We start from the raw sequence: 25,983 nt of genomic DNA on the forward strand, positions 1-25,983 counted from the left end.
GCGCCGGCGTCTCAGGCTCCGGGGCCCGGCGGCCGCGGCTCTTTTGTTTCCTCGCCGGAGCTCGATTCGGATCCTGAGTCCGAGTCCGACCCGGGTCGGGATCGGAATTGCGGTCGGATTCGGAGCCGGAGCCGGATCAGCAGCCCGGGCGGGAGCGGGCCGGGCCTGCCGATGGCGCGCGCCCCCCGCCCGCCGCCCCCGGCCCGCGCCGCCTGAGCCCGCCCGCCCGCGCCATGGAGCCCGGCCGCGGCGGCCTGGAGGCCGTGGGCAAGTTCGAGTTCTCGCGCAAGGACCTGATCGGGCACGGCGCCTTCGCCGTGGTCTTCAAGGGGCGCCACCGCGAGGTGAGGGGCCCGCGGGCCGGACGCAGCCCCGGCGAGGGGCCCCGCGTCCCCGCCGCCGGGGACCCCTGAGCCCCTGGGACACCTACACCTCCCCGGGAGCCCCCTCATCTCCAGAGGACCCCTTCATCCCCCCAGGGACCCACTCCCCCCTCCGCCGGGAGCCTCCCATCCCCAGGGACCCCCATCCCCCGGGAGCTCACCCCTCTACCCCAGGGTCCCCCGCATCCCCCGGGCGACCCCCACCGCCGGGACCGCCAGGTGCTTACCTGGCCTGGGGCGGCCTTCGAGAGGTTCCCGGCCCCTGAGGAACGTGGGCACTTGGTTTTCAGAAGCACGACCTGGAGGTCGCGGTCAAGTGCATTAATAAGAAGAACCTCGCCAAGTCCCAGACGCTGCTGGGGAAGGAAATCAAGATCCTCAAGGTGAGCGGGCTTTGGAAGCAGCGGGGGAGAGCGTGGTGGGTGAGCTGCCTCACTCACAGGAAACTTGGGTTTCTGTCCTAGGAATTGAAACATGAAAACATCGTGGCTTTGTATGACTTCCAGGTAAGGCTGGGGCTGGTGTGGTGGGTGGGGGGTGCATTACCCTCCCAGGCTGGCCTGGAACAGTGTCAGGCCCTGGGGGCTTGGATCCCAGGCTAGCCGGGTCCTGGAGACCCTGCTGGTCGTGGGCTGTTCCAGTCCTAGTCCCACGTCTCTGTTGGAGGAAGGAGCTGGGCCTCCCCGTGTGTAGACCGGTGTCTGGCCTGCGCAGCTGCAAGGCCTGACAGACCCTGGAGACCCCATCCTCAGCCTAGTGTGGGGGCCTGGGCGCCTCTGGGCATGTTGGGAGAGTTCCCACCTTTCCTGCTGCCTGACTGCCACCGGCACCAGCAGTGGACGCAGGCCAGGCTGAGTTACTCTGACCACCAAGTGAGTGAGGTCTGGCGGTAGCGTGACCCCCAGGGTGTCTGACCCAGTGGTCCCAGCCATGAGTCCTGTCTCCAGTGCAGGCCCGGGGTAGTTCTGGCTGCCTGGCCCACCTGTCTGGGCTGGATGATTGTTTGTTGACGTTGCTCCAGCGGCTTGGCATTGGCCGGCCTTTCCCTGCGTCAGACTGGGGGGAGGGGCTGACGGAGACTCCTTCTTGCTGGCAGTCGGGGCTGGCCACCCCCGGCAGGAGGCCGTCGCCTGTCTGATGAGGCCACTTTAGGCCTAGGCCGTGGCCAGCGTCCCCCACTGCCCTCAGGGCCCTGGGCCCGGCCGTGGGGCCCAGTCTTGGCGAGGGTCCGGGACCCTGGCTGCCCAGTTTGGGGACTTGGGAACCTGAGGCGGCAGATCTGTGTGCCAAAGTGCTGACTAATGGTTTTGAAACCTGTTTACTGAGGCCACGGGACCAGCCCCTGGCTGAGGGGAAGTTCCCGGCCCGGCTGTCTGTGTTTTGGTGGCCTCCTCCCCTGTCCGTTCCCTCCCCCGTCAGAACTGGGCTGTGGCATGACATGAGGTGACTTGGGCAGGGCCCAGGTCAGTAGGCAGCGAATACTTGGAAGCCAGGCAGGAGACACTGTGTCTTGGGGCCAAGAGGGCAGCCGCCTCCCCGCCCCCATCCTCCCCTCCCCTCTTCTCCCGTGTCCCTCCTCCTCCCCTTGTCTGTCCCAGCCACACACCTGGTTGCGGGCAGTGCTGCTTCCTCCGGGGTGGCAGCCCTGCAGCTTCCCCTTCTCTGAGGACTGCTTAGAGGCCAGCGTGGCCTCTCCCCTCCAGGGGCCAGGCACCTCCGCTGGGGCTCAGGTGCTGGGTGGTTCCCTGAGTCCTTAGACTCCTGTCTGAGACACACACGGGACCCAGGAAACATGGCTTTTAAAAATAGGTAGTAAATGATTTGGCTCAAAAAAGGGAAATAGTACATAAGGGGACGAGGAAAAAGGTAATTCTCCTGTCCCTGTCCCAGTGGAGCTCCACTGTCGCCTAGAGGCGCCCACACCCCTGCTGGTTGTTTCTGCGTCTCTCTGGGGACAGGGACACATTCTCACGTACTCTTCGCCACACCATCCACTGTTCTGCACTGTGGCTTTTTTCACTTAAGCGTGTTTCTTGGAGAGGTTCCGTGTCACCCCATATAACTGTCTCAATCCACATGTCAGAAGTTACACTCCTCTCCTCCCAAGAAAATTACCTCCCGATTCCCTCTTCAAGGTTACCACCTCCAAGCACAGTGGTCCAGAGCCCAGACTCTGAAGCTAGACAACCTGGTTCCAGTCCTGGCTGTGCCGCTTAAACTAGCTGTGTGTCCTTGGGCAAATGTCTTAATCTCTCTGTGCCTCTTTCTCCCTCTGTAAAACAGAGACCATGGAACTGTTTGGTTGAGACTGGTCATGGTAAGCACTGTGTGAGTGCTGGCTGCTATTGCCTTTGTGGCTGTGGGTGTTACCTGGAGCTGTGGTGTTCCTTTGCCCCATGTTCCGTTGCTGACCTCGTCAACCCCCCACAGAGGGACAGGTGGTTGTTCTGGGATTCAGACACATCAGCAGTGTGGTCCTGGCTGTCCTGGCACTCACCTTTGCCATGTGTGCATCTGCAGGGTGGGTTCCTAGAAGGAGAGCCCCTGGGGAAGAGGCACGGGCCTTCCTTGGGGCAGTTGCTGTGTCGTGGTCCATGGAGGCTGGATGGCGGCCTCCCAGCGGCGCTGCCCTCAGGAGGGACTGTCTGCCCACAGCCTGGCCGGGAGGTGGGGTCTCGGCCTGTCATCTCGGCCTGAGTGAGGGGTGGAAAATGGCATCTTTTATGGTTTTGGTTTTTGCTTATTCTCATTGCGGCTCAGCATCTCTCCATGTGCGTGTGAATGTTACAGGTGCCTCCCGCCCTAGGCGCGTGTTCCCCTTGGTCTTCCTTACTGAGGCTGGATGGCACTGTGCTTACTGGCGTGGGCTCTGAGCCAGCTCCCCCATCAACTTACCTGTGTGACTTTGGGCAGATTACGCAGCCTCTTGGTGCCTGAGTGTTACCTGTGAAGTGGGAGATGATAACAGTGCACCTATGTATATTGTAGGGTCGTTGTGATGACACCTTGAGTCGACAGATGTTAAGTGCTTAGATCTGTGCTTGCTATGTACTAAGTGCTATATAAATGTTATTGATCTGTAGGAACTCTTTATATGTTAAGGGAAGCACTCTCTTGATAGGTTGCCAGTCCTCTCCCTCAGGTTATTTCTTGTCTGTTGAGGTGGTTTTGTTTTGGGGCTCTACAGAATAGGGGCATTTGTCAGGTCGATATGGGTGCCTAGGAGATGGGCCCCTTGGATTGTGCTCTGTTCTGAGGCCCCCAGACCCATGGGAAGGCAGCAGCCCCTGGCCTTCCATCGAGTGGTAGAGGAGTGGGCCCTTAGTCTCACGCCAGTGTGCTGTTTGGTGTCTGGGTGTGTTCCTGCCCAGGGACAGTAGCCATTGCAGGAATCGATATAGACTGTGCAGCCAGGACCAGCCCTGCCCAGTGTGCCCTGAGGAGGGCTGATGATCACTGGCCTTGCCGACAGTAACCTCCCCTCCCCCCCCAGGCCAGCACGCCATCCAGCTGGTTCCCACAGCTGGATGTGACTCACTCGCCCTGGGCGGGCAGACAGCCAGCTCCTTGTGAGTTCCAGTTTGGGACCTCAGTCAAGGGGAGGCTCTTTCAGGACAACGTTCCAGAGTCCTGGCTCTTGGCAGTGGGCTCTGTGAGCCCAGGCAGGTGAGCCCAAGATGCTCCCCTCCCTGAGAGGGCCTGGGCTGCCAGGCTAGGCCAGAGTAGGGGTGGGATTCGGGCAGCATGGGGGCCCTTTGGTACCAGGTTCCAAGACAAGGGCCTGGCAGTTCTGGAAATTGCCTGCCAAGTTGCGTTATTGTTTTATCTATTTTTTTTAACTTAAATCTTGAAGCATTTACATACCAGACAGTGCAAAACGCAGATTACCAAGTGCTCGATACAGGAGGCACCTGTGTGGCTCTTATGCGGGTGAGGAGTAGAGCTCGGTTAGCCCCTGAAGCCTGCTCCTTGCATTTCTCTGCCCCAGAGGGACCCTGGGTCCTGCTGTCTGTGAGGACTTCCTCCTGGCTGGTGCTCCTGCACCTGGGCCCTGGATGTCTACAGCCTGTCTTGGCGTGCCCTCGGCCTCACACCAGGGGTGCTGTGTCTCTGTTTGCTCTGTGGCATCCCGTCCTGGGCCGCGCTGGGACGGTGCCCCAGGACAGAGCTGCCTTGGGCATTGTGTGTGTCAGATCTGCAGTGTCACTGGGCTGCCCACCAACTAGGGCTGGGTGAGTCTCCGGGAGAAATGTGTAGATTTTGTGTTTTCCGAGGGGTTGCACCAGCTCATGCTCCCCCCTCTCCCCTGAAAGTGTCCCCTGCTTTTCCTGGAGCAGGCCAGGCTGCAGCCCCCAGGATGCTGCCAGCACACAATGGCCAGCTGAGGAGGCTCCCCAGGAAGGAGGGTGGGGCCAGGCATCCCTTCCCTTCTGGGAGCTGTCCAGGAGAGCCCAGCCTGGGGGCGGGGAGTGACTCTGCTCCTGTGGGCGGCTCGTCCTGGCCTCAGCTGTGGCTTTTGCCACCCTCTGGAGCCAAGACAGCCGGCTCCCGAAGAGTTAACTAGGTCAGTGCTGCCCGCTGCCGCTCCCCCCTCCGCCCCAGGCCGACCCAGGCGGAAACCGGGATCCTATTAGGCAAAGCACCTTAGCACCTCGGGGTGGGGCGGCCTCCTACGTGCCTGGACACCCGTGCAAGGCTGCCCAGGACACCTGGCCCTGATGCCCGGGCAGCCCTGTCCGCACGGCCTGTGGGCATGCCACCAAGAGATGGCTCCGTTTCTTTGTCCCTTTAAAGGCTTTGCCTTGTCGTCTGCCTTAAGTGCACAGGTTGGGTTCACCACCCACTTCCCTGGGGGCTGCACAGTGGAGTGGTCAGGACTCTGGGTCTCAGCCCAGCTCTCCTCTTCCCTGGCCGGCTCCGTGACTGGAGCAGAATTGCAGCACCTCGCTGTGCCCCATTTTCTCCCCTTAAATAGGCTATGAGATCTGTCGGATCTACCCAGTCCTAGAGTAGCGGGTTGACTGTGGATGAAGGCGAGCCCGTGTGTTCATTGTAGGACGTGGGGTCTGGTGGGCCCATGCCTAGGCCCACCTAGTACGTTTGTATTTACGTATTAATAATATAACAGACTCGAGGCTGGCCTGGTGGCGTAGTGGTTAAGTTCGTGTGCTCCGCTTTGGTGGCCCAGGGTTTGTGGGTTTGGATCCTGGGTGCAGAGCTACACAGTGCTCACTAAGCCATGCTGTGGCAGCATCCCACATACAAGATAGGGGAAGAGTGGCACAGATATTAGCTCATAGCCAATCTTCCTCAGCAAAAAAAAAAAGTGTGTATATATATGTGTGTGTGTATATGTATGTGACAGACTGCCGAGAACCTGCTACCTGAGGACGGCAATATAGCCAGTAGCTCCTGTCCGCCTTCCCCAGGAGGTGAGCCCTCTCTGGGGTGGTGTGATCATTAGGAGCCCCAGACCAGTCTTGGTCCTTTCAAGTGTCTAGATTGAGTCTAGACTGACCCTCAAGGAGGTGGCTTGGTCGCTAGAGCCTGCTTACTAGGTCCTCACTCACTGCCCAGGGGAGCTTGTGAAAACCAAATTTAGCCCATGTGGGGGCTGGCAGAGGTGGAACCTGAGGCCTGTTTAGGTTATGGGTGGGTGGTAGGCTGGGCAGGGGCAGGTCAGCTGTGGCCACCGAGGCGGTGCTGACCTCTCCTTGCCCCCTGGGGGTGCCCAGAGAGCCAGCTTCCCCAGAGCGGGGTCAGAGACACCCAGCAGTAACTGCATACCCCAGATGGATGGGGCGGCCAGGCCCTGGGGAGGGAGGGAGTTGTGCATGCATCTTCTTAGAGAAGTATCCTGCCCAGGGCCTGGGCGTGCGCTGCTGGCCATGTGGTTGGGCCCATCTTCTCGTCCCGGCCAGGGCTCGGGGTGATGCTGCTGGGCTCTCCTGGGACCTGGCTTGGCCTTGGCATGGGTCCGGGGGAGGCTGAGGATACACTCGAGCCGGCCTCTGCTTCCAAGCCCTAGCCACCTGTGTTGACCTCGTCCGGCAGTGGCCTGGGTTCCTGCCTGCTGGAGTCAGCACATGAAGGCTGGCCCGCTCCAAGTGCCTCCATGGCCAAGCTCATAGGCAGGGAGCCAGACCCCAGGCTGAAGGGGCTGTCGAAGCTGTCCTCTGTTCCAGGGTGGTGGCCCCGAGTCTGCGTGTGCCTGCGAGGGCCTGCTGGGGATGAGGCTGACCTCGGGTACAGGGCAGGAACGCTGCAGTCTCTGACCCCCCTGGGTGAGGGACAGAGATCAGAGGGAGGAGAGGAGCCGAGACCCCCACAGCCCTGTGCATCCAAGAGCCTCCCCCCCCCCCCCATGTGCCAGGAGGGCTTCAGGGGAGTCTTAGGGAAGGGGTCCTCTGGGGAAGTGACGACAACGAGCTGTGACCTCCTGCCAGCAGGGAGGGGCAAGGGCCTGGGGCTGTCAGGGAGCTGGGCTGGGAGTGCTAGGGCCAGTGAGCCGGCAGGCAGGGCTGAGTGGGGTCTGGGGGTGCCCAGAGGTGGCCCATGGCAGGGGTCTTGGGCAGGAGGGTGCCTGGCATTGCATTTGGAAGCTCACCTGTGGCTGGAGTGTTGGCGGGGGTGGGGGTTCTTGGGCACAAAGGAGACTCTTTTGTCACTTCTGCCACAGTGACCTCCTTTCTGGGGGAGGGTGTCATGGGTTCCGGGGGCGCCCCTGCCTTTGTGGGGAGAAGTGGGCGGCAGGGCAGTGGTCGTACCTCCCAGCCCATAGCCTGCACAGCCGCGCATGGTGTCGTGACCCACTGGGGACACTCAGCAGGGATGCCTGCTGCGTCTGTCCTTGTCACGTTGTCCTGCCTGTCCTGGCTCTGTGGGTGAGTTTGGGGCTTTCCTGGGGAGCAGGGTGCCGACTGTCGGGAGGACAGGCTAGAGCTGGCATCTCCTGGGGCTAAGTCCTGGCTCTCCCCATCCGGCTGTGTGGCCTAGGCCAGGGGGCTCAGCCCTTTTGGTCTCGAGACAAGAGTGCTCATGGGGGGCCCCCTGCCCTTTCAACCTCACTGGTGAGGAGTAAATTTGGGAGTACACTCAGCATGTCACTGGAGGTGGCCACGGTCAGGGTGATAGCAGGCGAGGGAGCAGGTGGCCTGGGTGTCACGGGGAGTGGGTGTTGCGATCTCCTGGGCTATTTCTGGGTCCTTACCTCTCGCATCCGCCCTGCCCTCGCTGCTTGAGAGCCTCCGCCTGCCTCCGCCCTCGTCGTCTCCCTCCGTCCTAGGCTCTGTCTCCCTCTGGCCCCCAGCCATCCAGCGGCCCCCATGTGACTGGGGATTCTCGGGTCCCTGCCCTGGGTTATCTCTCCCCCACAGCTGGCCTGGAAGGCTGGGCCAGGGCCTGCTGGGCACCTTGGAAGGCTTCTGCGTCCCTGCTGGGACACGCCTGAATGACGAGAGTGTCGGGCCTGGGAGCACAGGGTGGAGGCATGCTGGAGCAGGCCTGCCTGTCCCATGCCTAGCCAGGCCCAAGGGGTTTCCATGTCGGCCTTGCACCCTGAGAGAGTGCTCTACTCAGCTCGCTTCCTGAGGCATGCCCGCTTGGACACAGAACCTCTCTGTTTGTGAAGCTCTGGGAGCGTGGAGGGCTTCTCTTGTTTTTGGCGGCTGACATTTAAACATGGAGTGTCACCCATCTACTTCGTGTCCCCATTCCTTTGTCCACTGCATGTGGGTCTGAGCAGGGGTCCTTTGTCCTGCCAGGGCTGTTCTGGGGCATCCCTGGGACCTGAACTGGGGGGAAGGTGGTAGCCCGCTCCTGGGGGTCTGGTCTCTGTTTCTGGACCTCAGGTCCCTTCCCCTGAAGACCACCTAGAAATATCTTTCCTGCAGCCATCTCTCCCTTTCCCCGCCCCCAGGCAGCTTTGAGAGCTCTCGGGCCAGCTTCCAGACTTGCCCCCTGTACTGTGGGGGTTAGACATCGGAGCTGCCCATGGATGAGGGCCTTTTGCATTGTGCCATGGGTGCTGGGGCCCAGGGAGGGGCGTCCTCCCCGTTCCCAAGGCCCCATGGTGTGCTCCTGCTGAAGGGGTTTGGGGGTCCATGCTCTTGGCTGGCAGAGCCCCCCTCAGTTAGGGAAGACCCTGCCTGGGGAAGAGTCGGGGGCCTGGTGGTGGGAGGCAGAGAGGTCAGGAGCCCGCCTGCCTGCCTGGTCGGCTTGGCTTCTTGGGCCCCTGTGGACTCAATGGTGACCTGGGGCTCTCAGTGGCACCCTGCTGCAGGAGGAGCCCCGGTGGCACCTCGCCTTGAGGGTGCTGACTGCTAGGGGCGGAGGGTCTGTGCACTGGCCTCGGCACCAGGCTCCTCCTCAGTTTCATGAGGGTGCCAGTGCACCCCGAAGCCATGGGTGGCTGAGGACTGAACCGGAAGCTGGCCTGGAGCTGCGGGCTGGCAGTGGGCTGGCAGCACTGACCTAGAATTTTGTTGATGTCTTTGATTCTGGGGCCAGGAGCTGAGCAGTTTCTGCAGCATGAGGGTCAAGGCCCTTACACCCTGGCCGTGTCCCTTCTTGGGGGCGTGGGTGTTCCCCCCCGCCCCGCCGTGGGTACACTGGGCCAGGACTCGCCCCTCAGAGAATGGTAAGCTGAGCTCCTGGGAGGCAGTGTCCACACCTGACTCTTGACACCCTTTTGAGACCTCAGCCTCTTTCCCCAGACTGGGCTAATGGAGTGTTCTGAATGGTTGCTTCTCCTGTCACTCAAACCCACCTGCAAATAGCCTCAAAAACAAAACAGCAAAGCGCACTGGGCTCTCAGACATCCTCATCTCCTGACCACTAACCGACAGTCTGAGTCCTGACACACAAGGCCCTGGGGCCCTCCAGGCCAGCTGGTGTCCACGCTCTTTGGCCTCTCCTGCTTGTAGCGCAGGTGGAGTGTGGCGGGCACGTGAGGGTGCCGAGTGCTCAAGTCGCTCTGGGGCACAGATGGGCCTCCCAGAGGGCTGCTGGAGTCGGGGCAGGGTGCCCTCCCCTCCACCTCTCACTAGTGCCTCTTCTGTGTCCTGCAGGAAATGGCCAATTCCGTTTACCTGGTCATGGAGGTGAGTCCCTGTAGGCCTGTTTGTGAGGAAAGGGAGGCCAGTCCCTCTGGCTTTTGGGCCTCTTTCACCTGGGGGTTAGAAGTTGTCCACATGTCCGTGGGCTTTGGGTCTTGGCACCAGGAGCTCTGGTGGCCACAGCAGGTGCCCGAGGGGTGACAAGCGCCCCCACTGACCCCTTCAAGCACAGATTGCAGGGGACTCCTGCCCCAGGGAGGAAACAGGGCACCTGAGTGCCCGGGCAGGGAGCAGATGTCTTGGCATAGGGTGGTGGGAAGACCTGGGCAGGGTTGGAGGGTCTGCCCCAGCTGCTGACCAAGATGTCTCCCTGGTGTTTTGCAGTACTGCAACGGCGGGGACCTGGCTGACTACCTGCACAGTGAGTGGATGTCCTGGGACTGGGCTGGCCGCATACCCTGCCCCAGCCTGCGAGCGGGCCCTGAGTGAATGAGCCTGCACAGCCCTGATGGCGACCATGGGTCCTCCTGTCCCATCAGGAAGCAGAGCCCCATCAGGGACAGCCTTGCAGGGTGGACTCGGCCTGGAAGGGCCCCTCTTGAGTGGGGCCCCAGGCGGTCTGCCAGGATGTGGTGCCTGCCCTCCATGTGGCCCCTCAGACCTGCAGGGTCCCTGAGGCATCTGGCTGGCTGTTCTGCAAGATGCCGCTCATCCTGAGCACCCTGGGCCCCCGGTGAGGCCTGGCTCACTGCAGAGGGGCGGGCCTCCTTAGGGCCCTGCCCCAGGTGGAGGGTGGCCTCTTCTGTGTTCACTGCTTGTCGTCAGTTTGCTCAGCCCATCATTCATTGAGGGCCAGGCACAGCGTGGGGGGGCGTTGTTCCTCACAGAGCTGCTGGCTGTGGTGCTTTCCGTGAGTGCTGGGGGAGGAAGCTCCCGGAAGTAATCATGAACTCAGGAAGGAGCAGGCATGTTTCGCAGCAGCACAGAGTGGCCGTGGGGAGGTGACACTGAGAGCAGGTCAGAGTTGGGCGGCATGGGGGGAAGAAGGTTCCAGACAGAGCCAGCAGCAGATGGGCTGGGGGGACAGGAGCATGTGTTTGCAGTGTGAGTGATGGGGGCCTGGAGACCTCAGGTGCCAGGCAGGAGAGTAGGGTTTCATGGCAGTTTTCCAGGGTGTAGCATAAGAGTGGCACTGGGCAGGAGGCCTCTCCCCCAGGGTCCACGTCATCCATCATCCTTGTCCTGTTGGGCTCACAGCCCCTTGTCCAGGGTGCCTGGGTGAGCTGCACCCCCCTGAGCCCTGTCTCCCCACAGCCATGCGGACGCTGAGCGAGGACACTATCCGGCTCTTCCTGCAGCAGATCGCGGGCGCCATGCGGCTGCTGCACAGCAAAGGCATCATCCACCGTGACCTAAAGCCCCAGAACATCCTGCTGTCCAACCCCAGCGGACGCCGCGCCAACCCCAACAACATCCGCGTCAAGATCGGTGAGGCCAGGCCGGTGGGGCCAGGGAGGGGCCGGGGAGGCTGGGGCTGCGGCGCCCTCCTCACGTGTCTCTCCTCACCCGCAGCCGACTTCGGCTTTGCCCGGTACCTCCAGAGCAACATGATGGCGGCCACGCTCTGCGGCTCCCCCATGTATATGGTAGGTGGGCCGGTCCCAGCCCCTGCTGCCCGTCTCCAGAGCTGAGTCCCATCCTGTGGCCTTACCTCGGGTGGTAGCCAGTGTGGCTGTACTGTTGTTTCCCGCCAGATCTGTGAATTGGGTGATACCTGGCTGGTGTCTGTCCTAATTGGCTGGTGCCTGGCTGGTGTCTGTCCCGATTGGCTGGTGCCTGGCTGGTGCCTGTCCCGATTGGCTGGCGCCTGGCTGGTGTCTGTCCCGATTGGCTGGCGCCTGGGTGGTGCCAGACTTTGGTCATTGCACGCTCAGTGTCCATTTTTGCACTGAGCTGCGTTTCTAATATGCCACAGGCCCCTGAAGTCATCATGTCCCAGCACTATGACGGGAAAGCAGATCTGTGGAGCATCGGCACCATCGTGTACCAGTGTCTGACCGGGAAGGCGCCCTTCCAGGTGAGCGGGCCTCAGGTCAGAGGCAGGCTGTGCTGGGCCTGGGGTGACCAGCCAGATCACACCCTCCACCTGACACTCAGCTTTGGGTCCCAGGACGGCCCCCAGCCATTAGAATCCTGCAGCCTCTCTCACTAGAGTGAGGTGGCCTCCAGCTCCCTGCTGTGCAGTCCTTTCAGGGCCATGGCCGGAGCCCCCACTGGCCCCGGGTGCATCTGTGTGTGTCTGTGTGTACATCTGAACTAAGTTTCATGGCCTCCCTCCCACCCATTCCACTGCTGGCGTGACCCATTAAATTGGTGTTAGGACACCAAGCTCTAAGGCGCGCCCCACATTTGGAAAGCAGTGGCCCACTGCAGTGGGACCCCGGAGGGCCTGGTGCTCCGAGCCCACGCAGCAGGTCTTTGCACGCTGTCGTGACCTGATGGCCCAACTTGGCAGCCCTCACCTGTCATCTGCTTGCCGCACAGCCCTCTCTGACTGCCCAGTGACCCAGGCTGGCCCCCCTTGCCCCCTCCCTCCCTTCCCCCCTGCCATTTTTTCCCTGCTTGAGCACATGGAGGGCTGCCCTTGGCTGACGTGTCAGCCCCAGGGAGGCAGGGTGCCGTCTTGGTCTCAGCTGTACCCCAGTGCCTGGCACACAACAGTGCTCAGTGAGTGAATAAGTGAATGAACACACATGTGCTGGGTGTTCCCCACGGGGGGCCAACCCACTGGGAGGGGCGAGCTGATTCTGGGGCCCTTTTCAGAGTGAGGTGCCCAGGCTGCTCTTTAATTTCAAGAAGGAAACAAACAATCACACCAGACACTTGGATGCACCCACACCAGGCTGCCCTGGGTGGGAGGGAGGCCCAGCTGCCCTGCTTCCAGCCCCCTGGCTGCCCTTGCACAGTCCCCACGGCTCCCCAGCCCACACGGGAGGATCAGGGAAGCCTGTCTGTGGAAGCGTGTCGGGGCCCGCAAGTCTGGGCCAGCAGTCCTGGGCGAGGGAATGCACGGGACAAGGCTCTGAAAGGAGCAATGGCTGAGTGCAGCGGGGCACTCACAAATCGTCCCCCACCAGGCCAGCAGCCCCCAAGATCTGCGCCTCTTCTATGAGAAGAACAAGACGCTGGTCCCCATGTAAGTGCCCCTCCCCCAGCCTAGGCCCCTCCTCCCGGCAGACCCCCCAGCCAGGCTGCCCTGTCAACGCCATCTTTTGGCCCCACCCAGCATCCCTCGGGAGACCTCAGCCCCACTGAGACAGCTGCTCCTGGCTCTGCTGCAGCGAAACCACAAAGACCGCATGGACTTCGGTGAGTGCCCAGTCTGGGTGGCTGCCCCCAAAAGGCGTGGGGGACAGGACCCCCAGAAGCCCCTCTCCGCTCATCCGGTCCTGTAGGGCTCACCGATTTGGGGCAGGGGCCCTTCTAGCTGCGTCCCTGGTGGCCCACATCCTGCTTGCTCCCAGCTCCCAAGGGCCGCTCTGGAGGTGGCAGGGTGGGTTTCCCCAGTGCCCACAGCTTTTTTCCCAGCAGCATAGGCTGTAAACCCCCAGTTTTGCAATGGGAAGCACTGCTGGGAAACCACCGTCGGGCAGGATGGGTGGGGCCTGGCCCCGGCCAGATAGGGTCAGATGTGTGGAGGAGCCACCAGCTGGGGTCTGTCTCCCTCCATGCCTGGCGTGGTGCTGGCTGGGATGGTTGCCAAAGCCACTGGAGCTCGGGCCCCAGGGAAAAGCTGGGGGGCCTCCTTTACCCAGGAAACACTTGGAGTCACAGCTCTGCAAGGCATCACTCACCCTCCTTCTTGCAGATGAGTTTTTCCATCACCCTTTTCTTGATGCCAGTGCCACTGTGAAGAAGTGTGAGTTCCCTGAGGGTCCTGAGGGCTCCCATGTCTTCCCCCTGGGCTGTGGCCACCCAGAAGGTTGGGGTTACTGGCTCCTCAGCCCTCCTCGAGCCTAGGGCGGCTTGGGCCATAGCCCCTGGGGTCGACTCTAGAGCTGTGCTGACCAGGTGCAGCAGGTGGGGGTGGGGCTGGGGCCCCCACAGGTCAGGAGCAGGGGTGTGGGGTGGTGAACTGCCCTGCCCTCCCCATCCCTGGCTTCTCTGTTTTGAGGGGCCCAGGCCAGCAGCTATCTGCAGCGTGGGGTGGGGTGCTGTGGGATGGGGTCTGCAGGGACAGAGAGCGAGCGTCCACGCTGACCCCTACCCTCTACCAGCCCCACCTGTGCCTGTGCCCTCGTACCCCAGCTCGGGGTCTGGCAGTAGCTCCAGCAGCAGCTCCACCTCCCACCTGGCCTCCCCTCCGGTGAGTCACCTGCCGGGGGCTGGGCCCTGGGCTTCCCTCCCCTTGGGTTCAGAGCCGCATGGACCTCAGTCAGGGCGCTGTCATTATTTTTGTTGTGTCGTCTGATTGGGTCAAGACCCAGATGGACAAGTCCTGCTTGTGGCATGTTGAAGCGTTAGAAGGAGGTGAAGGCCCCTGTTAGCCCCTCCTTGTCCTCCAGGCCAACCTGACATCCATCAGTCCCCGTCCTTCAGAGCCGTGTGCACGCTACACGCACATGTGTGGAGATGTACAGACCTAGGTGGACATGTGTCCCCGTGCAGCCCAGCACAGGGTTGGGAGGGCGTCTCCACAGTGTCCAAGATGTGGGGTGTTGGGGCTCAGAGCTAGAACCCCCATCCCTCTGTCTGTCTGTCCTGCCAGGCCGGGGCTGGGCTGGTGGTGAAGACACCTCTTGCTCACATCTGAAGGCAGGTGTTCTGGACACCCATGTGCTGAGTGCAGAGCAGGGCTGGCCAACGGGCAGCTTGCCCCCTGCACATGCCCCCGAAGCACTCCCCCCTTCGGGCCTTTGCAGGACCGATAGAGAAGGGAGCCTCCCCAGGAGCTCCAGGAGCTGAGTGCTTCCCCCTGCCCTGGGCAGCGGGCTGTCTTCGTCCAGTGACTGTCCCATGGGGTCCAGGCTCCACTTGGCATGTGGCATCTCAGAAGATAAAGGAAGGGAGTGGCCCATGGGGAGAGTGATGTGCAGACCCCCGTTCTCAGCACCCGTGGCCCTGTTTCACCCAGGCCCTGGGGCCTAGTCTCAGTGGTCTCTCCTCTGACTCCCAGTCCCTGGGGGAGATGCAGCAGCAGCTACAGAAGACGCTGACCTCCCCAGCCGACGCCGCCGGCTTCCTGCAGGGCTCCCGGGACTCGGGCGCCAGCAGCAAGGACTCCTCCTGTGACACTGATGACTTCGTCATGGTCCCGGCCCAGTTTCCAGGTCAGGGGGCTGCCATGTGCACATGTGCATGTGGTTGCAGACTTGTGTCCACCCATGGGCCTTCAGAGTGGGCTTCTGGGAGCTTCACACCAGGTCAGCTTGGCCACAGTCCAAGCCTAGTCCTCGCAGTGGTCAGCGGGTGGTCTGTGGGCCAGGTCATGCCTTCCACACCCCTGGCCCTGCAACCACCCTCTCCCAGCACCTTGTCTCGTCTTTGTTTGCGTATTGAAAGCACCCCGTCCAGAGCACCTGCTCCAAGTGATGGAGCTGCCACCCACTCCGTGTTTGCTGAGCGAAGGTGCTCAGACCTCTGGGGTGGGTATGGCCTTCCCAAGCCCTGTCTGGGTCCTCATTCTGCTCATGACACTGGACTCTATCACTTCCTTTCGCTGTTGCTGGCCTCCCCAAGACCCCTGGGCCTGGGCTGCGTTGGAGCGGGCCCTGGTGTACACTAGGAATTGCAGTGACTCATGCTGAGCCTGTTGGCTGGGCTCCAGGGGGATAGGACAGCCCCTATCCTGCCTCTGGCAGCACCAGGAAGGCACCAGGAAGATAGGGCCCTGGGAGAGGAGGTGGACAGGGCAGATGTGGGACCCAGGGGCCCTGGAGGAGGGGTCGGTCCCAGATGGGGAGCTGTGGAGCCTGGCTTGGAGTAGGTTAAAGGCTGCTGAGGGGGATCCCAGGGTCTCCGTCGAGAGCCCTGAGGTCCAGCGAGGCAAAAGGAATTCTCAGTACAAGTGATTGAAGTGGAGACACGAGAGCTCTGGTCCCTGGCGCTCAAGGGTCCCACACTGCCCAAGCGCTGGGCTGAGCCTCAGCCGTCTCCCATCTGCAGGTGACCTGGTGGCCGAGGCGGCTGGTGCCAAGCCCCTACCAGACAGCTTGATGTGCAGTGGGTAAGGCCTGCCCTGGGCCCTCACCTTTGGGGAGACAGCACTGGCTCTTGCAGGCTATTCTTTTGCCCCGCCTGGGTTAGACGACTGGGAAGGGCCAGGTCTGCTGTGCCCAGTGCAGGACGGTGTCCTTGGGAGGGCCAGGTTCTGCACACATTTGGCCTGAAGGTGCAGCCCTGCCTATCCACTCTGTCCTCACCAGGAGTTCGCTAGTGGCCTCAGCTGGCCTGGGGAGCCATGGCCGGACCCCGTCTCCCTCCCCGCCCTGCAGCAGCTCCCCCAGCCCCTCAGGGTAAGCAGGGGCCCAGGGCCAGGGAGGGGCTGTGAGTGGCCTGGAACCAGAGTTAGGTCTTTCCTCGGTGTCATGGTACCCCCAGCCCTGAGTCAGGCCCTGCTTTCGTTCAGGCCTGGCTGGACACCGAGTCCTTGCAGATGGTCCAGCAGAAGGGACTGGGGTCGAGGGGACGTAGACCCCGGGGTGGGGGGCTGCAGGAACTGCCAGGGCCCAGCGCTGCCACCACCCTTGAGCCTGCAGGGCCAGGTGGACACAGGCTTCTGGAGCTGGTCCTGCCTCCCTGTCTTCTATCTGACCTCCTACTGGGTGTCCCACTGGCTGGTCCCAACCAGAAGTCACCTGGGGCAGAGAGTGGATGGGATGGGGTGCGCACAGTCCCCAGTGCCTGAATGGCAGCAGCGCTGGGTGTGTGCAGAGATGAGGAAGCAGGTTCCCCAGGGTGGCCTCTGCCCCAGGATGTTTGGGCCTGGGGTTGAGCCCAGCACCCCATATCCAGTGACCCCCAACCTCTCTACCCACCACAGCCGGGCCGGCCCGTTCTCCAGCAGCAGGTGCGGTGCATCTGTCCCAATCCCAGTCCCCACTCAGGTACAGAACTACCAGCGCATTGAACAGAACCTGCAGTCGCCCACCCAGTGCCAGGCCCAACGGTGAGTGCAGGGCCCCCCGTACCAGACCCCACGGCGAGTGCAGGGTCCCCAGTACCAGACTACACAGCGAGTGCAGGGTCCCCAGTACCAGACCCAACCGTGAGTGCAGAGCCCCCCGTACCAGACCACACAGCGAATGCAGGGTCCCCGGGACCAGACCCCACAGTGAGTGCAGGGTCCCCTGTACCAGGCCCAACGGTGAGTGCAGGGCCCCCCAGTGCCAGACTGCACAGCGAGTGCAGGGTCCCCCAGTGCCAGACCCCATAGCAAGTACAGGGTCCCCCAGTGCTAGGCCCCACGGCGAGTACAGGGCCCCTTGTACCAGACTGCACAGCGAGTGCAGGGTCCCCTAGTGCCAGACCCCATAGCAAGTACAGGGTCCCCCAGTGCTAGGCCCCATGGTGAGTGCAGGGCCACCGTGTGCCAGGCCCTAGAGCGAGTGCAGGGTCCCCCAGTGCCAGGCCCCATGGCGAGTGCAGGGCCACCGTGTGCCAGGCCCTAGAGCGAGTGCAGGGTCCCCCAGTGCCAGGCCCTACGGCGAGTGCAGGTTACCCCGGTGCCAGATCCCACGGTGAGTGCAGGGTCCCCCAGTGGCCAGGCATGTCCTAGAGGACTGTAGAGAGAACCCTACTAGAACCCCCTTGGAGAGGGCAGGGTCGTCGTGCACGCACAGTTGTGTAGGCTGTGCAATGCTTAGCTCTCAGCGCCACCACTCAACGCCAGGGTTCTAGGTTTATTACAACAGTGTTGTGGTAGACGTCACAACACTTGACCTCTTGAGTTTACAAAACCAATATCGATTTTGGCAAATTTTAACAGATGGAAGTAAACAGTCCGAGGAGAGAGTGTCTTTCCTGTAATTCACAGAAGGTCCTGTGGGCTGGTGGTGGTCCTGGCAGGGACCTCAGGCCTGAAGGTGCCCCTGGGGAGATGCTGGGGCTCCACCTCCTAGTTGCTGTTCCAGGCAGGAGAGTGAGGGGTCCGACTCTCCTCAGGGCTCCCTGGTGAGGCCCATTATTTGAACTGAGGGGCTGTGCCATCTGGCATGGCCATGGCCCTCGCTGGGCATGGCTGGGGGCCTCACCTCCTCCCGCCTGCCCGCGTCCCAGGTCTTCCGCCATCCGCAGGTCGGGCAGCACCAGCCCCCTGGGCTTTGCACGGGCCAGTCCGTCGCCCCCCTCCCACGCCGAACACGGAGCTGCCCTGGCCAGGAAGCTGTCCCTGGGTGGGGGACGGCCCTACACGCCGTCTCCACAAGGTGAGCCCTCGGGCCCCTGACGGACGCAGCCTCTGGACTGGACTGGGCATCTCCACAGCTGGGCTGGGGCAGGGGGAGGGTGCGCCCGTCCCGGCATTGACTTGGGCAACTCTTCTTTCCTGCAAGTTGGAACTATCCCTGAGCGGCCGGGCTGGAGCAGGGCGCCCTCCCCACAAGGAGCAGAGATGCGGGGTGGCAGGTCCCCTCGTCCAGGTGGGTGCCTGGCCTGGGTGTGAGGGTGGAGCTGGGGAGCGTGGAGGATCTGGGCTGACCTCCGTGCTTGGGGCAGCGGCCAGTTTCCTGTTCTTACAGTGGTCACTTCTCACAAGTTAAAGGATGGTAGGAGATCTGTGAGAGCATCCGTTTTAACACACCTTGAGCCGAGGTTATCGAGGCCGACTGTGGGATTCTGATGCTCCCTCCTGTCCATGCTATGTGATCTTTGGCAGGGTTCTCAGCTCCTCTGTGCCTGTCTGCTCCAATGCACAGTGGAGCATGTGGGTGCCTGTGAGGGTAGAGGGAATAACAAGTGGACATGACAGCCTCCCTACACACCTGTGGCCGGTGATGCAGGCTGGGCCAGGCTGCCCATGGCCGGCACTGACCAGGCCCGTCCTGTACTGTTGTAGGCTCCTCCGTGCCCGAGCATTCTCCGCACACTGCTGGGCTGGGCTGCCGCTTGCACAGTGCCCCCAACCTGTCTGACCTGCACGTTGTCCGCCCCAAGCTGCCCAAGCCCCCCACGGACCCGCTGGGGGTGGTGTTCGGCCACCCTCAGGCCAGCCCCCCCCAGCCGTCCCATGGGCTGCCGTCCTGCCGGCCCCTGCGTGGCTCACCCAAGCTGCCCGACTTCCTGCAGCGGAACCCCCTGCCACCCATCCTGGGCTCTCCCACCAAGGTAACAGTCCCAGTCTCCACGTGGGTGCATGCTTGGACCAGAGAGGGTGGCTCTGTCCTGAGGATCCCCTCCCACCCACCTGCTCGGCCGTAGGACACGGTGGCCGGGAAATGCAGAGGCTGGCGGATCGCTCTAGCATGGCTCTGCCCACCCTCAGTGCCCAGACCTTTTGCGCTGGCTGGCAGCTGGCTCCATGAGTCTCCTGTGTGTGTGTGTGGGGTGGCCCCATTCCTGTGCAGAGACTGTCCCCCAAAGCCGGAGCATCTGTCCTCTAGCCCCTAACAGAGGACGTGTTCTGACTGGCCTAGTGGTCCACAGCCCCAGAAAACCCTGGCTGCCACCAAAATTACTTAGTTCAGCCCCTTGACTCAGTTTTCCTGTCTGGGAGATGGGGCCAGAACCTGTAGCTGCCTGGGGGTGTTGCTGTGAGGATGTCGAAGCACATACGTGTGCTGTGTGCTGTGTGCTTGTATAACGTACATATGCGTGCAGCACTTTCCTCCAGCACAGAGTAGAGTTGGCCACGCACAGGTCTCACACTTGCTGTGAAGACCCAGGTCATGAAAGTTTGGGGCTTTGCAGTGTGGGGCCCTGCAGATGCAGCCGGGCGGTGCCGACCTTGTCGGGTTGTTGGTGTTGGGAGGGGCACACTGGTGGGGCGGCCTTCTCAGCACCCCACTTGCCCTTCCTAGGCCATGCCCACCTTCGATTTCCCCAAGACCCCCAGCTCCCAGAACTTGCTGACCCTCCTGGCCCGGCAGGGCGTGGTCATGACGCCGCCTCGGAACCGGACACTGCCCGACCTCTCAGAGGCCGGGCCCTTCCAAGGGCAGCATCTGGGCCCTGGCCTGCGGCCCTCTGACGACACCAAGGGCCCCTTTGGCAGGTGAGTGGGTGGGACGCCCCCTGACGCTGCCTGCCACACGCCCCTGGGTGGGAGGAGAGACTGGGCCTCTGAGCCTTCGCTCCCTCTGAGCCTCAGCTTCTGTGTCTGCTTAGCGGGTGACAGTACCTGGTCCAGGGTTGGCGGGACGATGAAGTGGCCAGCACGGGTGAGGCGCTCTGTGTGCCTGGTGTGGGTCACAGTGGGTGGGCCAGGCTGGGCTCCTGACCAGGCTGTGAGGCCCCAGGCCCTGGCTGTGGGCAGCCCTGGGCAGTGGGAGGTTGCGTCCAGCTGGATGGCCCTGGTACCCCAGCCTCTGGATCACGGTTGGCTCACTGCTGCCCCTGGCCCTGCAGGTCACTCAGCACCGGCCGCCTCACTGATCTGCTCCTCAAAGCTGCGTTTGGGACGCAGGCCCCCGACTCGGGCAGCACGGACAGCCTGCAGGAGAAGCCCATGGAGATTGGTACGTGAAGGGCGTGCCTGGGTGGGGGACACCCGGGCCCTGGTGGAAAGGCCCCTGAGCCCCTCCTCCCTCCTCCCCCCCCAGCACCCTCTGCTGGCCTTGGAGGGAACCTGCACCCTGGAGCCCGCGCTGGGGGTGCCAGCAGCCCGGCGCCAGTGGTGTTTACCGTGGGGTCACCCCCCAGCGGGAGCACGCCACCCCAGGGCCCCCGTGCCAGGATGTTCTCAGGTGAGAGGCAGCGCGGGCCCTCGCGGGTAGCAGCGGGTAAGTGGCACATGTGGCCCGTCAGTAACCGTGAGATAGTGCTGCCATCCCGCACGGGAGGTGGGAACACGTCCTGGATCTGGGCACAGTGGAGGGGCCCTCACTCACTGGCCCACTCCCTGCAGTGGGCTCCTCAAGCTCCCTCAGCTCTGCCGGCTCTTCCTCTGCCCGCCACCTGGCTCCCGGGGCCTGCAGCGAGGCCGTCCCTGAGGTTCCTGGCCACTGCTGCACCTTTGCCGACCCTGTTGCTGCTAACCTGGAGGGGGCTGTGACCTTCGAGGCCCCCGACCTCCCCGAGGAGACCCTCATGGAGGTGAGGGCTGGGGCTGGGGGCAGGCAGGGGGCCTGGCGGCATCGCTGTCCCCTGGCTGGAGCATGCATGCCTCCGGGCACAGCCAGCCCTAGACTGCGGAGGTGTGGGCTCTGCAGGGAGGGCTGGGCAGAGGTCTCTCTGGTCTGGGGGCCCCCCTCCCCCTGCCCCATCCACCTCTGATCAATGCCTGCGGCCAAGGCTCCTCAGTGGCCCTGGTTCCCCCCAGCAAGAGCACACGGAGATCCTGCACAGCCTGCGCTTCACGCTCGTCTTTGTCCAGCACGTCCTGGAGATCGCCGCCCTGAAGGGCAGTGCCAGCGAGGCGGCTGGGGGGCCCGAGTACCAGCTGCAGGAGAGCGTTGTGGCCGACCAGATCAGCATGCTGAGCCGCGAGTGGGGGTGGGTGCGCCTGGCGGGGCCCAGATGGGGAGGTGGCCTGGGGTGCAGGCCTCCAAGCCGCCTGACTCATCTGCCGCCCTCCAGCTTTGCCGAACAGCTGGTACTCTACCTGAAGGTGGCTGAGTTGCTCTCCTCAGGCCTGCAGACTGCCATTGACCAGATCCGGGCTGGCAAGCTCTGCCTGTCGTCCACCGTGAAGCAGGGTCAGTGGACTTAGCTTGCACCTCCAGGAGTCTTGGTAGCAGGAGATGGTGAACTCAGAAGAGAAATTCAGGGTGGGACAAGTGGCCAGGGGAGGGAGACAGTGAGGCCTTTCTGAAGTGGTCACTTGGAGCAGCCCCAGCCCAGGTGGGAGAGTGGGGGATCCTGTGGGCCAGCAGGTGCAAAGGCCCTGCAGCAGGGCCTTGGTGCGTCTTGGGGGATGGGAAGGACCAGTGTGTGCGGCTGGAGCAGAGCACAAAGGAGATGGGGTTGGATGGTGGCCCCAGGGATGTGCTGAGGGCCTTTTGCCTGCTGGTCTTCTCCGTCCCCCTGCTGGGGGTGCCTGAGCTGACGAAGGCCACACGCCCCCTGCAGTGGTGCGGAAGCTGAATGAGCTGTACAAGGCGAGCGTGGTGTCCTGCCAAGGCCTGAGCCTGCGGCTGCAGCGCTTTTTCCTGGACAAGCAGCGGCTCCTGGACCGCATCCAGAGCGTCACTGCCGAGAAGCTCATCTTCAGCCACGCGGTGCAGATGGTATGACGGGCGGGAGCACAGGCCGAGGGGCAGGCAGGGAGAGTGATGGATGAAGCTTGGCTGATTTGGGGACGTCACTCCTGGGGTGAAAAGTTACATCACATTGCCCCCCCGACAACAGATGACAGACAGGCCACTCCTGGGCCCCAGCCTGGTGCTGGCAGCTCACCAGTGTTTTGGCTCCATGGCCCAGGTGGCATCCTTGGCCACACCCCTCCCTGAGACTCAGTTCCAACTTAAAATGAGAAGCCTGGTTTTTCAAGCCTCTTAGCTGGTGGGGTGGCCTGCAGAGGAGATGGACATGGGCAGCCCAGCTTGCAGGCACTGGGGACTCCGAGAGGCCCCGGGCCTGCTCGGTGCTCTGCTTCCATTGTTTTGGGGTTCTTCTGTCCAAAAACAGCTGCACCTGAGGCACTGCCTGTTTTTGAGAAAGTTGTTTTGTGTAGTAAAAATGCACAGTCTGAACAAGTGTTGGAGACAAGTCTGCTTGCGCGCCCCTGAGCTCTCCTCCCCTGCCCTTCCTCGGGGATGATGACTGGTGAGTTACGCCAGCACTGATAGCGATGCCACAGACAAGGGGCTGCTCTGCCAGGCGGCCCTGACCGTCTTGGGTTGGCCAGTTGTCTGATCTGTAACCCCTTGGCTGCCCAAGGCCACACGACCATCTGTGTAGACTCCCACATGACATGGGCCATCCGCACTCATGCGGCACCATCACCTGTGTCCCCCAGTGTGAGGGCTGTGCGCGGATATTCGGGGCTGTCACCCCAGGGCCTCCCCGTTCCAGGCGGCGGGGGCAGCCAGTCCCAGCCTCTGCCCTTGCCTGAACAGGTACAGTCGGCCGCCCTGGATGAGATGTTCCACCGTCGGGAGGACTGTGTCCAGCGCTACCACAAGGCCTTGCTGCTCATGGAGGGGCTACAGCACATCCTCACGGATCAGGCGGATGTGGAGAACATTGCCAAGTGTGAGTGCCCAGTGGGCCACCGTGGGCGAGGAGGGGTGTGGCAGGCAGCCCACTCACGGTGCCCTCTCTCTCTGCAGGCAAGCTGTGTATCGAGCGGAGACTCTCAGCCCTGCTGACCGGCATCTGTGCCTGACCTCCTGGAGGCCGGCCTGCCATCCCAAGGGGCTGGACCCTCTCTGCCGATGCCACGAGGTGGGGCGTGGCATGCTGGCCGGGCTTGAGGGGACAATCGTGTGGCCTTGGCACTGCTTGATGGTGCCCAGGAGAAGACTGAGGCTCCCCGCCCAGGGTCTGGAGCCGGGCCTCAAGCTGTGTCTCCATTGCCCGGGCTCCACAGCAGTGGGCTGACTTCAGGGCACTGGAGGGCCAGCACAGAACTCCACCCAGGCCAGTCCCTTGGCCTTGCTGATGGGCAGAGCTCCCAGCCGGCAGTCAAAACTTCTCTCCCTCGGCTGCCTTGATGGCAAGTGGGGGTGCTTGGGCATCCCCCCACCCTGCTGAGGACAAGCAGAGGCCCTGAGACAGTGATGCCCGGTCAAGCCAAAGCTGCCAGATCTGCCCAGGGGCTCCCCCCAGGAAAAGGTGTGGCGTCCTGGCTCCCCCTCTCTCCTTCCCCAAGACCACCCACCCAGCTTTGTGAATCACCCAGCACTTTATGCAGGCGGACTTGAACCAGGGCTTTCAGCCCGGTCCTGGTTGTTGCACTACGAGGCACGTGTACATATCCATATCCACGTATATATATAAATAGTCCTGTGAGCGTGTGCGAGTGTGTGTGTGCGTGTGTGCTGTGCCTGCCGCCCGGGACTGTCTCGGGAGACACAGCTGTCTTATTTAAATGTTCTTTTAGGGACGGACAGTATGAAGCACCAGGCTTTCTAAACTCAGAAGCAGATGTTGCAGCCTTTCACACTTTACTCCTAAAATGTGTCTTATTTTTTGCAGCCCCTTTTTTGTTAGAGATGAGAACTCAAAGGTGTGTAGGCCGTTTTGTTTTGGAAAGGTTGGGCCTCAGCACTGCCCTGGCTGCTAAGGCAGGAGCGGGTGGCATCGGGCACGTGTGCATCTGGGGGTGGCCAGCTGTCCCGCCTTCTAGCCCTGTGAGGCAGCTCTGCCCCTGCTGTGCCCTCCCCGCCTGCGAATGGCGGGCAGGTGAGGGGGAGTGTTTTGTGCAAAAACCTCCCCCATCCAGCTTTCACAGTAGGTTTGATGTCAGTGTGCCCCCCCAGGTCCTGGCCGCCATCGAGGGGGTCAGTGGGGAGGCCCGCCTTCCAGGCTCGGGGACCTTCCCGGTCTGCCCAGCTCTGCCTAGCCCCCTCACGTGGATCCCCAAGAGTGTGGAGGAAGGCCGTGCGAGTCCAGGCGCCCATGGCGGGAGTGCACGGTCTTAAGACCACAGATGCCAAGGTCTCCCTGCGTGTCTCTGCAATACTTGAAATGTCGCCACTGTGCTTGGACTTAGGAAAGCCCTGTGACGTGTGTCTTTTCTCATCACGCGGTGACTTTACTTTTTCCTTGCTGCACAGAACATGTTCGTATTTATTGCTTTATCGTCAGCTGGAGTCCAGGGTGCTGGAGGCTGCAGCCTCAAAAGAGGCCTCGCACAGCTTCCTGTCCTTGTTCTCTGGTGGCCGCGTGTGCCCAGGTCAGTCTGGGGCCCCAGCCTCGGGCGCCACCAGCTGGTCCCATTCTCTATGAGGCAGCACTCAGGCCTTGGTCTGCTTGAAAAGGAATTTTGTGTGATTTTCCCCCACTTGCATTAAATTGTGTAATAGCAATTTAAGGAAATAAACCTTTGGAATTGTTGGGTTGGTGTCACTCATGGTTGGTTTGTCACTGTCTCTGTCCTTTTCCTGTCACCTGCTTGCTCATCACCCCTGCCCTGGGTCCTGGAGTCTGGACTGCGGCCGGGCTCAGCCTGGGGAGCAGGCCCCAGGGCAAGACTCGTACTCAGGTGTGGGCTCGGACTGTCCGTGCCCCTGGCCTCTGTCCCAGTGGAATCACTCACCTGGGCCCTCGGGACACCTGCGCCCCGGTTCTCTGGCGTGTGTACACCAGAGGGGAAGAGTCCTTGTTCAGTTCCCGGGACCCAGCGCCATTTCCACCCCGCAGTGCTGAGGCCCGCTCCCCAGCTTCACCCACAGCAGCTGCTCTTGCCGCCCTGCTGGCTGTGATGTGAACCTTGCTGTGGTTTGATTTGCGCGTCCATGGTGACAAGTGTCTTTGAGCATCTTTTCATGTGCTTGTTGGCCATTTCGAGATCTTTTTTGGAGAAATTTCTATTCAAGTCCTTTGCCCGTTTTTTTTTTTACTTTTTGAGGAAGATCAGCCCTGAGCTAACATCTGCCGCCAATCGTCCTCTTTTTGCTGAGGAAGACTGGCGCTGAGCTAACATCCATGCCCATCTTCCTCTCTTTTATATGTGGGATACCTGCCACAGCAGGGCTTGATGAGCGGTGTGTAGGTCTGCACCAGGGATCCAAACCAGTGAACCCTGGGCCACCGAAGCAGAGCACATGAACTTAACCACTGCGCCACCGGGCTGGCCCCTTTTGCCCATTTTTCAATTGAGTGCTTTCTCTTATTGTTGAGTTGTAGGGTTTGCATTTTTTAAACTGTATATTGTTTTTATAAGTTAAAACTAATTTATTGCCAGAAAGGCTCATTGCACTATTACACAGAACTGGGTGGAGAGGTAGCCTTAGAGAAGCGGAAGGTGAGGCCTTGAAAGGCAGGCTCCTGGAGGGGCCACTGCGATCTGGCTTCCTGAAGTGTCTGCAGGCAGGAAGGGCCGTGCTGGAGGCAGCCCCTTCTGCTCTGTGGGGCTCCTGGTATATTAGAGACAGAAATGCCCAAAGAAGATGGAGACGATCAGGGCATTTTGTTGCTACATTAGACTTGATTTATTTATTTTTGAGGAAGACTGGCCCTGAGCTAACATCCGAACCCATTCTCCTCTACTTTATATGTAGGACGGCTGCCACAGCACAGCTAGATGAGCGGTGCAGAGGCCCACGCCTGGGATCCAAACCGGTGAACCCCTGGCAGCCAAAGCGGAGCGCGTGAACTTAACCGCTTTGCCGCTGGGCAGGCCCAGTAGTAGACTTTATTTTTTAAAGCAGTTTTAGGTTTGCAGAAAAAGTGCAGAAAGTACAGAGTTCCCATGTGCTCCCGCCTCCCTGCCACCTTCCTTT

At 61.8% G+C, this 25,983-nt stretch overlaps 1 protein-coding gene, 2 long non-coding RNA genes and 1 other non-coding gene across 7 annotated transcripts; 2 read left to right on the plus strand and 2 right to left on the minus strand.

Moving 5' to 3' along the window:
- Positions 1-24,595, plus strand: ULK1 (unc-51 like autophagy activating kinase 1). Of its 4 annotated transcripts, XM_070220429.1 has the most exons (29): positions 299-344; positions 674-766; positions 848-889; positions 2,667-2,700; positions 9,452-9,484; positions 9,824-9,860; positions 10,754-10,927; positions 11,012-11,085; positions 11,415-11,516; positions 12,577-12,635; positions 12,726-12,808; positions 13,308-13,358; positions 13,717-13,805; positions 14,616-14,769; positions 15,605-15,665; positions 15,865-15,954; positions 16,482-16,607; positions 17,717-17,865; positions 17,992-18,078; positions 18,495-18,763; positions 19,456-19,649; positions 20,003-20,112; positions 20,197-20,340; positions 20,502-20,689; positions 20,916-21,088; positions 21,173-21,291; positions 21,665-21,822; positions 22,654-22,789; positions 22,867-24,595. In XM_070220429.1, the coding sequence occupies exons 3-29, from the start codon at positions 858-860 to the stop codon at positions 22,920-22,922; spliced, it is 2,982 nt and encodes a 993-aa protein (XP_070076530.1). In that variant the 5' UTR covers positions 299-344; positions 674-766; positions 848-857; the 3' UTR covers positions 22,923-24,595. The 4 variants fall into 4 exon arrangements, 3 of the variants coding, with proteins under 3 accessions (XP_070076529.1, XP_070076528.1, XP_070076530.1); XM_070220428.1 differs by lacking the exon at positions 2,667-2,700 and having other exon boundaries at positions 1-344; positions 17,735-17,865; XM_070220427.1 differs by lacking the exon at positions 2,667-2,700 and having other exon boundaries at positions 9-344.
- LOC138915234 (uncharacterized) lies at positions 649-1,322 on the minus strand. The gene is made up of 2 exons (XR_011420890.1): positions 1,185-1,322; positions 649-843 (listed from the first exon to the last, which is right to left on the minus strand). It is a non-coding gene; the product is annotated as an uncharacterized lncRNA (long non-coding RNA).
- LOC138915232 (uncharacterized) lies at positions 17,326-20,090 on the minus strand. Its single transcript, XR_011420888.1, has 2 exons — positions 19,776-20,090; positions 17,326-18,370 (listed from the first exon to the last, which is right to left on the minus strand). It is a non-coding gene; the product is annotated as an uncharacterized lncRNA (long non-coding RNA).
- Positions 23,014-23,148, plus strand: MIR9009 (microRNA mir-9009). Its single transcript, NR_128020.1, has one exon. It is a non-coding gene; the product is annotated as a microRNA mir-9009 (primary transcript).
- Positions 24,596-25,983: the final 1,388 nt, after the last annotated feature.

The sequence above is a fragment of the Equus caballus genome, chromosome 8 (assembly GCF_041296265.1).
Source record: "Equus caballus isolate H_3958 breed thoroughbred chromosome 8, TB-T2T, whole genome shotgun sequence".
NCBI lineage: Eukaryota > Metazoa > Chordata > Mammalia > Perissodactyla > Equidae > Equus > Equus caballus.

Bases quoted from the DNA above. Each gene is read 5' to 3' on its own strand.
- ULK1 (XM_070220427.1), top strand. From the start codon at position 234: ATGGAGCCCGGCCGCGGCGGCCTGGAGGCCGTGGGCAAGTTCGAGTTC. The intron at 19,650-20,002 runs GTGAGTGGGTGG...CTGGCCCTGCAG, and splicing joins ACCAAGGGCCCCTTTGGCAG to GTCACTCAGCACCGGCCGCC. The intron at 22,790-22,866 runs GTGAGTGCCCAG...CTCTCTCTGCAG, and splicing joins TGTGGAGAACATTGCCAAGT to GCAAGCTGTGTATCGAGCGG.